We start from the raw sequence: 12,063 nt of genomic DNA, 5'->3' as shown, positions 1-12,063 counted from the left end.
TTTTTTGGGGATATACACATTCAGTTCGCAGTAGACAGAAAAAGTTCACTTAAGAAGAAATATTTGGGCAGGCATGGTGGTTCATGACTGTAATCCCAGCACTTTGGGAAGCTGAGGTAGGAGGATCACTTGAGGCCAAGAGTTCAAGATCAGCCTGGGCAACATAGCAAGACACCCCACCCCCCACCCTTCTCTACAAAAAATGTAAAACAAATTTAGTGGGGCACGGTGCTGCATGTCCGTAATCCTAGCTATTTGCAAGGTTGAGGCAGGAGTATCACTTGAGCCTGGGAGTTTGAGGCTGCAGTGAACTATGATTGTACCATTGCACTCCAGCATGGGTGACAAGGGAAGACCCTGTCTCAAAAAGAAAGAGGGAAGAAAGGAAAGAAAGAAAGAGAGGAAAGAAAGAAAGAGAGAGAGGGAAAGAAAGAGAAGAAAGAAGGGAGGATGGGAGGAAGGGAAGGAGGAAGGGAAGGAGGAAGGGAGGGAGGGAGAGAAGGAGGGAAGAAGGAAGGAAGGAAGGAAGGAAGAAGGAAGGAAGGAAGGAAGGAAGGAAGGAAGGAAGGAAGGAAGGAAGGAAGGAAGGAAGGAAGGAAGGAAGGAATTTTGAAAAAAGAAGAAATATTCACCAAATGTGAGAGACCCTACATTCTTTAAGTCTCAGTTATACTTTAGTGCATAAAGAGAACTTAAAGATGTGATTGCAGCTCCAGTCAAATGACATCCAGTTAGCATGACACATACTTGGAGAACACACTTTAGCTCCACACTTCATTCTCAAAAAAGCACAACAAAAATTTCTTTATAATACTGACGTCTGAACGTGAGACATATTGTCTCCAAAATATTGTGAGGAGTGGAAAGAGTGTAAAAGGATTGAAAATTATGAATGTCCTGGTTATTAGGAAGATTCTTAAAACCACAGAGACTAATAAACTTGATGTTTGCCCTAGCCAAATTCTATAAGAGACAATTAAATAAGATAGGAACATTTTCAAAAGAGAAGTAATCATAGGAGTCACTGTAACTTCATTATGCTGAACTAAGTCACGTTCTTCTTTTTGATAGAGTGTAAGGATATCATAGGCATGTTCTGGAAAATTCTGATGATGTTTCTGTAGTGATATGGGAAAGTTCTCTGATCACTAGAAAATTATGTTCATGGTTCACTAAAAATCTGTACCCACAAATTATTAATTAATCAAAGTCAAGTAGAAGTATTCTTAGAGTTATATCTTTGCATTTGTCCTGTTCAGAAATAGTATGAACAACTTGGACGAGAACAGGGAAATGTGCACGTCTTTGCAGACAGATCTTTATAGTAGAAAGAAGAAAAGACATAGTTTGATTTAGTTTTGATTCTCTTTTCATTCATTTGCTTATTTATTTATATTTTAATATAAAATCTCAAATATTATGGATTATAAAGAGTGGAAAGAGTGTAAAAGGATTGAAAATGGATCCTTCTCAAAATTATGGATTCTGTCTCTTAATTTCCTTCCTGGGGAAGTGACTTAACTACCTCTTAAATTAATGAAATAATAAATTTTCATCATTTTTGAATTGAAGAACAAATAATGGCTACATCAAAATATACCACAAAATATTCATCCATGTGAAAAAAAGCCAGCAAAAAATTAATCAATACAAACCAATCACGTAATGTGAAAATAGAAAATGTAATATTAAATTGTGTTCATATACTTCCTGTGGTCCTCAAGCTTAATAGTCACACTATCCACTATACTAATTAATTTTAAATATGGCATACTGCATTCCATCCTAAGTTCCACATTTTGTTAAAAAGCATATCATCTAACTAAAATACATAATAAAAATGAATCAGAATGGTGACGGATCTAGAGACACTTCCACGTAAGGAAAAGTAAAGAAATCAAAGATGTTTAGCTAGCAGCAGTGAGATCAAAAGAGAGAACATGAAATGGATAACATATGGAGTTTGCATGGTATGTGTGTGTGAGAGTGTATGTGATGTGTATGTGTGTGCATCTTGGTACAGACGTCATAACTAGGACAAATGAAGCAAATTTGTGGATAAGTATGTCTTCAGAATGTGAAGAAAAATTCTCTAATAATTAAGGCTGTCTTGCTCTGGAACAGGTTGCTTTGTAAAGTTATAAACTCCCCCTCAGTGAAAGTGTGCAGAGGGCGGCTGGCCACCTGTCAGGGATATACTGAGCAGAATTTGTAAGTAGATAGGTGGGTGGATAAAAGGATCTCTGGAAGTTTTGTAAAGTTCTCAGATTTTAATAAAGGATAGAACAGCAGAAGAGGCTGGATCTTACTCTTTGCAAACCCAGTGCCCATCACAGAGTGAGGAACATAGTAAGCCTTCCGTAAATGTCTGTTGAATCAAATTGCAAAAAGAGAAGCTATAGATAGTGGTAAAAGCGTGTATGAGAAAGAAATGAATGAAAAACCAATGAAAATAGAAAATGGAACACTTAATCTAATCAAGTTTTTGTTCTGTTTGATGAACATTGAATAGAATTCTTAGGATGCATGACATTTACCAAGACGCTTGAAGAAATTCTCCTCTTCATCTCTTCCATTTTCCATTCCACTTCCTGGCCCACCTTCAGAAAGCTTCACAGCACTGGTGAATTTGACCTGAAAAAAAAAAAAAAGAAAAAGGAAAGTAGAGAGATAACAAGATTCAAAGGTAAATCTTTGTGGTTAGATCAATCCTTGACTTGAAAATGAGTTGTTGACTCATTTTCATGCGATTACTTTGCTCTTCTGGGTCCCACATCTGGTTAGTTTAGTCATCAGTGTAGTTCATTCTCATGTGCCAAAAAAGATATCACTGTAACTACAAAAAGGAACCAGGTCCCAGGTAACTAAAGCTAAATAATCTGGTGCTATAAAAATAATTGAGATATTCTTAGAGTTTAAATCTGGTAAAGTCCAAACTGAAATAATGAATAGCAAGACATAGTTATTCTTTACAAACATCACAACTGAGAATCAGACCAAAGTGAAAGATAGCCAAATAGAATACTTTAAATCTCTGAAATAATCAGTATAAATTAATTTATAGAGTGCATTATAATGAAAATGTAATAACATGTTTCTCTTTCTAAGAATTAAAATATGTTCTTCATCTTGCTTTTAGGTCAGCAGTACTCAAAATTTTTTGCACAGCAAGGAAGCTATGAGCCACACAAACTCCAATATTTGACTTATGCTTTTCTAGCAAATAGAAGGTAAGGAAGGAATGATACATATATTTTCTAAATATCCAATAGTCTTGCATATTAGTTGTATAATTTCAAAATATCACTTTTAAAACAGACTAGATAAAAGAAAATGGTTTGGCTGGGCAGGGTGGCTCACGCCTGTAATCCCAGCACTTTGGGAGGTCGAGGCATGCGGATCACAAGGTCAAGAGATCGAGACCATCCTGGTCAACATGGTGAAACCCCGTCTCTACTAAAAATACAAAAATTAGCTGGGTATGGTGGCACGCACTAGTCGCAGCTACTTGGGAGGCTGAGGCAGGAGAATCGCTTGAACCCGGGAGGTGGAGGTTGCAGTGAGCCAGGATCACCTACTGCACTCCAACCTGGCAACAGATAGAGTCTCTGTCAAAAACAAAACAAAAACAAAAACAACAGCAACAACAACAAAAAACCCACAACACAACAAAACAAAACAAAACCCCTGGTTTTACTGAGATTAGAAAACAAAAGAATGTAAGCAAATAATTTGTATACATATAAGGAAACATAACTCTTACATTTGCTGAAAATTAGGTATACAAATGACCAGGCCATGGAGCATCCACAGAGAAGACTCTTGGAAGAAATCTTATGCTACTCCAATGCTTCACAGTATTATGAAGGAGGAGTGTAGTGAAAACAGTCATCCTGAGTTTCCTTCTTCTTTTCAATACAGAAAATGTTCATATGGTGCCAAAAGTAGTGGAAAAAGAATGGATTATGTGTGTCTTAATATGTAAAAGGAATCACTGTAAAATTACCGGATTCTTGGATAGGAGTTTGAAATGTCAGTCATTTCATAGGTGTGTCAAAAGTTAAAAATGGCTGGGAAAAATGTCTATATACATCTCCACATCTGCATTATAATTTTACATAATTTTTGACCACACTTTTCCTTTTTCCTTTCCTATGATAGCCTACTACTTAAACATTTTAGTTTCCATTGCTTATCTAAGTTTCCAAAGTTAGTTCATCTGGAGAGTTTCTTCAGCTTTTCCTTATTTGGTTCCTGCAGGTGTTTGCTATTTCTCAGCCTTCACATGTTTCTGTCAGCGACTTCAACATTCACTTACACAAGTTATGTCCTGTTTACCTTGGAGCTTTGTCTGATGAAAGAGAGTCGGTCCACAGAGCTAATGTCTAGGAGGTCCTCCACACCATCTGCCAGGCCTGAGAGGGATGATCTTTTCAGCCAGTTCCCTATTTAATAGTTAAATCATTTAGATCAATGTAGCATTTTCTACCCAATCAATTAAACAGAAATGTCAGCATAAGCCCAACAAGTGATGAAAGTTACATTACTTGGACAAATAGAAAAACAAAGTGTTTTCAATGTACATGCTTTGAATAAAAATGTTCAGTGTTAGACTATAAAATTACATGAGCATGTGGGGCCAGGACAAAAAGAATCTGGGTTGAGATGAAACCATCATTTATCCAGCTTCACATCTCTCATTAAAGATTGTGAATGTTACCTCCTAAATATTTCTCAAATGTGTTCATTTATCTCTGCCTACATGGCCACCACCCAGTTCAAGCTTCCATTTACTTATACCTAACCTACTAGCTAACTTTCCATCTGGTCTCCCTTATCTACTCAAGCTCCCTCCAGTATGATTTCCACTCAGTGATGTTTTGGAAAAAGTTTACTTGCTTGAGTTACTCTCCTGTTCAACATCGCATCTTGGCTATCCAGGGATGTAGAATGAGAAGTCAACCTGACCTGGCCTCTATCATTCTACTATAGTCATACAGCCACTTGTCCCCTTGTTTCAGTTCCTTCACTTCCCTCTGGCCTTCTAATATCTTTGCATATAATGGCTACCTGGAGTGCTCTCGTTCCTTCTCCCAAGTATCCTGGAGATCTTAATGCCACTATCACTAGAAAGCCTTCCCTGATTTCTGCCTCCTCCCCGACATTTGGGTCAGGTCTCATTGTTGCATGTTTTCATAGAACTATGTATATTTCCTTCATAAAATTCATAGTTTGCAATTATACTTAGTTGTATGATTATCTGCTTTAATGACTGGGGCTCCTACTATATTGCAAGTTTAGCAAAGTTGGGAGGGTGTGTGTATTTGTTTGCTATTTAATCCTTGATGGCTAGTGTAGTGACTGCTCATGGAAGAGGCATATACTAGGGCATTAAAAAATACATGTGGAAAAAATTAAATGAATGAATGAATGAAGTCAGTTTAGGTCTTATGACATGAAGATCTTCTTTTTCAGCCCTACTATGCATTACTGAATTGATCTGAGGACATGGTTGGTAATAAGATAATCCATAAACAAATACAGACATACTTTTACCTATGGGGAGTTTAAGCTTCTTTCGGAGGGAAATTCTGCGGGATCGTGAGCGGGCACGTCGGTCAGAGGTGGTCCCTGAGTGGGCAGTGGTGCATTCTGAAGTGTCCTGCTCAGACTGGCTGCTGGTGTCACTTGCTGCACTCTGGGACTTGAACATCTTACGCCAGAAATCTTTCCGCCCCAGGTTGGCTCCTTGCATTTGCTCATCACTGTAAGCAAGCAGAGGATAGAGTTAAACTTCTGACAACACTTGAGAAATTCTCCTAAATTTCTTTCAACTTCCTGTCAATGATATTTAGGCAAATCATGCAAAACAATCTTTGATGGACTGAAATGTGGGAAGAGTGGGCATTGAAGTGGGAGGAAAGAGATCAAGGTTCATCTTCTGAGCTCTTCTTGAAAATAGTCATGTCTCAGCTATAATTTGAGGTGGTCGGTTTTTTTCAACTTTAATAAAAACATTAAAATATTATTGCAGGTATTCATCTGCAGGTGTGAGTCATAATACCAGAAGCACTTACAATTTCAGTAAATATTTAACTTTTTTTTTTTTTTTTTAAGATGGAGTCTTGCTCTATCGCCCAGGCTGGAGTGCAGTGGCACAATCTCGGCCCACTGCAACCTCCGCCTCCCGGGTTCAAGTGATTCTCCTGCCTCAGCCTCCTGAGTAGCTGGGACTGCAGGCACCCACCACCACACCCAGCTAATTTTTTGTATTTTTAGTACAGATGGGGTTTCACTGTGTTAGCCAGGATGGTCTCAATCTCCTGACCTCATGATTCCCCCCGCCTCAGCCTCCCAAAGTGCTGGGATTACAGGCGTGAGCCACCGCGCCCGGCCAATATTTAACTTTTTATTAAAGACCCCTGAGGTTTGTGCAGTACTGTTCCTCATTCCCCACCCATCACCCCAGTATAGTATCATACTTGAACACCAAATAAACTTACAAAAAATATTTAAATGAATGGAATGCCATCACACCATACCCGGGAAATGCATCATCCTACAACCAGTAAGTCAAAGAAACTTAGGTAGGGCTTGAAAGTAAAAAATAAGTACAACTCAGTAGGGCAAACAGGAACACCTGCAAGGGGATTTTTGATTAGGGCATTCCACAATAGGAGAAAGACCAGTGGTCAATAACATGCAGAATTTAATCTCACGAGAAATTAAAAAACAGGCAGCTGAAGTAAGATCTTTATTTTTACTCAATAAATTAGCAATGATTAAGGGAGTTCATGGTGGGGGGGGGCGGTGGTGGGGAGGAGAGAAAGCAATAGTTCCTATCATACTCCCAGTGGGGAGGTAAAATGATCCAACCTTTCTTTAAAGTAATTTGGCAATACGATATCCAATGCTTATATCACCGCCCTTAACAGAGAAATTCAATTTCCAGAAAGTAATCTCATGGAAATTATGGGACAACATACTAAGATGTAGGTACTAGAAGGTCAAATACTCACTGAGTTATTATTGGTCAACTTACAAAAGGAGGAAACAATCTAAATGTTCAAAACCAGGAAAACAGTTGAATAGATTATGGGATTTCCATATGGTGGTATACTCTGTAGTCATTATACTTTTATTTTAGAGGACTATTATATGAAAAATATTCACTATATACTGCGAAGTGAAAAGGCAACAATCAAATGGTTTTAAAAAAACATCACCAGGTTAATTGGGAAAGAAAGTACACCATGTGACCACGTGTCTGAGTGTGGTTTTGTGTGCACACATGCTCAAAAATGTCTCCAACATAATACACAAAGAGTTTACAGAGGTTATCTCTAGTTGGTGGTATTTCCATTTTTAAACTACTTTCCCTTTATGTTTTTCTGTGTTTTCTACATTTGTCAGCTTGAGCAACATATATTACTCCAGTAATTTGGAAAGGAAAAGGTATAGAAAATACATAATGAAACTTATTTATGGGGTTTTACATATTGATTTTCTTACAAGCTTTGGGGCTGAATCAACCCAAAATTTGACAGTACTGTGTACAGCAATCATTTTCTATAGATATTTATATGGGTATCCAGAATTTCTTAAACTCTCATCAGAGTACTAAATATTTTTAAATTCTTTTTTTAAAAATAGGGCCTTCTGTTTATCAAATATGGTATGAATTTAAATTAGTTTTCTAAAATTTGATTTCTTAGTTACTTTTTATCAAACAATCACAGGGTATGAAGCATTTCTGACTTTTGGTAAATGCATGGCATAATGATATGTGTATGACTATGTGGTCTGGCTATAAAAACATCTGGGGAGGTTATAATTTCTCAGTTTCCTCAATAAAATGTTACATTGGCTTTGTTCAGTGGTGTGTATCAATATTGAGTTTCAGAGAAATGAGTACATAAAACTGCTTTAATATGACTCAGGGAATGTGACTATTATTTAAGAAAGAAGAAGACACAGGGCCACAAGGGGAGAGAAGGAAACAGAAAGAGAAGCTAGAGGAGGAGCCAGTGTCATCTGAAGTAACCACCCATCTTTCTCCAGTGCTAACTAGGGGACATTTGACATGGTTACCTTTTGGGCCTATTGAGATCATGAAAATTTCCATGTTTGACATTTTATGACATCACTCTAAGTGGAAATATTTATGTAGAGGCATATTAAAACATGTATCTTCACATAAGAAGAAAGAATAGATGTGCTAAATGCTAAGAAATTAGGTGGTATTTACAGAACACTGAACTAAGAGAATATTTTGGAATCTAGAAAACTTAATAACCTAGAAATATTCAGTCGATGGCTTTATTTTTTAAATCCAATTTGCCTAGTTGATCATTCTCATTGATCAGATTAGCTCAATAGTTGCTGGTGTTATCTGAGTGTTATCTGAAAAGAAAATCATCTCTTCTTTTTTGGGCAGACTTTCTGTGTATAAAGCCTTTTAACTAGTCTCATGGCTATTCAATCACAGAACTTTGTCTTTCACATTGATTTTTTTTTCCTTAGAGCTTATGTTTGATTTTTTACCATGTCCTTAAAGGCTACCTTAAAGGGAAAACTAAAACTGAATTTTAAGAAAGGAAGCTAAAGAAAACGAAAGCTTAACAATAATCTGACACTTTTATCCTTTCATTCATTGATTGAATCATTCATTCATTCAATCATGAAATATAGATTAAGTGCCTACTATGAGCAAGCCCAGTCTCCATACTGGGGCTAGAGCCATATGCAAAAACTCACATGTACCGTGAACCCATGGACTTGATCTACTTAAACACTAAATAAACACAAAACACAAAACACTAAATATCACAAATTTGTGTTTACTACAAAATCTCTAAGATTTTGAAGTGCCCCAAGAACTGTGTGGGCATTTTTTCTTTGAAGATTTTGTTCACTTGCTATGGATTACTAAGGTCCTATCTGATGGCTGTTTGCTTCTCACTTTGATTTCCCTGACTGTGAAGAAAGGATACCATAATACCTAGAATATACTGTAGGATCCCTAGAAGAAAAATCACTTAATACTGAGTAAGGTTTGGGGAAGCAGAATGGTATACCTTAAACGAAGTACATGTTTTCACTCCACTTGTGGATTAGTAGTTCTCAAACAGAGAAAAAATACAAATAAAACTTGCATAGAACTAGGCTGTACAATTAGCGTCTACACTAACCCTTATATTTTCCGAGGACACTAATTTAAATATGTTTTTTATTTTTCCATTACGAAAAGTGTAGACTAACTGATGTCAGAGGACACTGGAATGGATCTCAAGAGAGGACCAAGGTATAATGGGGTACAGTCTATGCTTCAGTTAAATGTAAGCATTGGAAAAGTTTTTGTTACTTCTTTTGAGAAAAGCTTCATTAAGCATATTGACAGCCATTCATACATTTAATTTTTTTTAAAATTATAAGAGATTTTAAGCAAGAAACTGGAAGACACTCCCAGCCCACCTGGTATATATACTATTTTTCAAGGTGTATCTTCAGTAGTGTGCATGAAAAGCAGAAGCGAGGGAGAGATTGGAGATGGGAAATGTAGTTAGGGAGGCTTCTCATAGGTACAGACTGGTTATTTGTGATTTGGCCTGGAGAGGTTAGTGGCATTGGGAATGAAATGTAAAGGGTAGAAACAAGGCAAAGTTCAAAGGAGATGAAAAACAAAGAAATAGCAGTTTGGAAAACAGAAATTCTTCCACAGTGAAGTGCACAGCCCTCTGCAATGGAGACAAAGCCAACGCTACTTACTGCTCTGGAGTCTGTGAGGGGCGACCGGACATGAAGCTGCGACATTCCTCAGGTGCAGAGGATATCTGGCCTTTATCCACAATGCTTCCCGCCTCTGACCTACGCAAATGGTGCATTCCAACAATTACAGCAGAGCAGGTTAGCAACTCTTAATACTTCATACACTTCATAAACAAAAACATTCTGTTGTAGACAACTTTGCTGCTTGTGAACTTTATGTCACCAGGAATCTTTGTTTAGAATTTATACCGCACCATTAACTCAGACCTAGCAGCCTTTTTGCTTCACAATATCACCATTATTGCAAACAGAGTCATTAACTGCAAACAGGATTTTAAGTTTAGGAGTTTATTTTAATTTTTAGGTAGGAGTTAATATACAATAGGCATAAAATAAATATGTTTACTAGAAGGAAAAACAACAGGCTATTACTTAGCCATTTGTCTTTTGCCACATTTAGAATAGAATTTACTGAACAGGATCATATGGTATCAGTAATTGCTTTTCCTTTCTGAATAAAAGTGTAAATTATGTACAGAAGAGACTAAAACAGGTAGCATTTTACCATTTAATTAAGAGCTACGACGTGAAGTTCAAGTATATGAAAATTCAAGAACAACTGAGCTCTAATTCATATTACAGGTGGCATTTATTTGACAGTAAATTCATTCCCTTTCTAAGCTGCAGCTGCACCACACCAGTGAAACCACTTATGCAAGATAATTTTACCATTCCTATACTGAAGTTTCACCACAGGAACCACACAGACAGTACAACAGCAGATTCTATTCTACTGACATAAGGCAAACACTCATATTCAGAGAGTTCAAGCTTCCAACCTTTTACTGCCCGCAGGCTTAGATTCTTGTTCATTCTCCTCCACCTTTTTCCCTGGTGCTAACTTCTCCGCACTATCAAGCAAAGCGCTGAGGGCCACTCTCCTGAAGACATTCCCGTGAGCCTCTTTGATAAACTGGACCAGCTGACGAATGTCACAATACAGTCCCTGTTTGGAGGCAAGAAGGAAGTTGGGGAAAGAAAGATAGCTGTGCGATTAAATAGTTTTTCCAGGTAGAGAGGAAGAAAGTAATTCCTTAGGCTTAGATGAGCATTGGAATTATTAAGACAGGACAGTTTACTACTGGTGAAGCTGGTGGTATACTCCCTCTACAATGTTCCTATAGAAGAACATTACCAAGGCCTTTGCTGGTCATCCTTGGTATGAAAAAGGATGGTTATCACGCTTCATTCGGAAAGTTGGCTGCATCATTAGAATACATTAATTTACATTTTAAACTATTGGATTCCCAAGCTTTAATTTTCTCTTTTAATTATAACTTCTGAAGAGATGCCTGCAAAGAAAAAGGTAGTCAAAAATTTGTTTACATTAGAGATTTTGGTCCCTGTTCAGCTTCTCCAAATTTTCTGCACCATTATGACAAAATATATTAAGTCCTTTAGACACTTCTACCAAAGACAGATTAATCAAAAGATGATGCGTTTTGCTGGACAGATTTAGCAAATTACATATATGTTGTAGCCCATTTGAACATGAACTTGACTACAAACTCAAGGTGATGTAGGGCTATTAAAACCAATATATTGGTGAATCAATATTTTAAAATATATGCTGGACTTTTACTTGAGAAATTAAACTTTGTATCCAGCATTTCTCCTCTCTCTCTGCTCATTAAGAAGGCAGTTACTGTATTTTTTTGCCTTAGGAAAAGTTCATGGTAAGGCAGAATGCAGAAGTCTAAAGAACACTTACCTCAATAGTTTTGGTTTTCAAAACCTAAGACCACTGGGACAATTATGTCCATAATTTTTAGGAAAGTAGAAGGTTAGGACCCTTGGGGAAAACATGGATGGAGAACCCTTTGGGTTCGGTGGGAAGCAGGGCCCTGTGCCCCTCACTCTGCTCTGCAGTAGTTCCTCTAGGAATGGGGCAAGACTCCAAAAAGGAAAGACTCCAAACTCACCAGAGGGTGCACAGCCCTAAGCACACAGCGAAGAGTACTATGTGAAACCAGAGGTGTGGACTAATAATTGAGACCTGTGGAACCTCCCCAGTCTCTAGATGCTACCTAAGACTTGGGGGTCTTTACACAACACTGTGAAGTGGGAAACCCCTAGAATGACAGAAGTTTGATGTCCCACTGTTCTTACGGGATGGGAGTTCAAAGTCAAACTTAAGAAGATTCCTTTTTTAAAAAATTAAGAAATACAGTATTTTTCTATACATGAGTTCATAAAAAAAAGATGTATAAGCAGTCATGTATATCATAATCAACC

The 12,063-nt window shown here is 37.4% G+C and overlaps 1 protein-coding gene across 1 annotated transcript in view; it reads right to left on the bottom strand.

The window, feature by feature from the left end:
• Positions 1-12,063, bottom strand: part of UNC80 (unc-80 homolog, NALCN channel complex subunit) — a 226,497-nt gene that overhangs the window by 151,971 nt on the left and 62,463 nt on the right. The window contains exons 17-21 of the mRNA XM_077957497.1: positions 10,608-10,774; positions 9,769-9,867; positions 5,557-5,765; positions 4,339-4,445; positions 2,538-2,634 (exon numbers count right to left, since the gene is read on the bottom strand). Of these exons, the coding sequence (XP_077813623.1) occupies positions 2,538-2,634; positions 4,339-4,445; positions 5,557-5,765; positions 9,769-9,867; positions 10,608-10,774 (679 nt within the window). The remainder of the gene's footprint in view (positions 1-2,537; positions 2,635-4,338; positions 4,446-5,556; positions 5,766-9,768; positions 9,868-10,607; positions 10,775-12,063) is intronic.

The sequence above is a fragment of the Macaca mulatta genome, chromosome 12, assembly GCF_049350105.2.
Source record: "Macaca mulatta isolate MMU2019108-1 chromosome 12, T2T-MMU8v2.0, whole genome shotgun sequence".
Lineage (NCBI taxonomy): Eukaryota > Metazoa > Chordata > Mammalia > Primates > Cercopithecidae > Macaca > Macaca mulatta.
The sequence above is the reverse complement of the archived record's forward strand: the minus strand, read 5'-3'. Positions and strand labels throughout refer to the sequence as shown.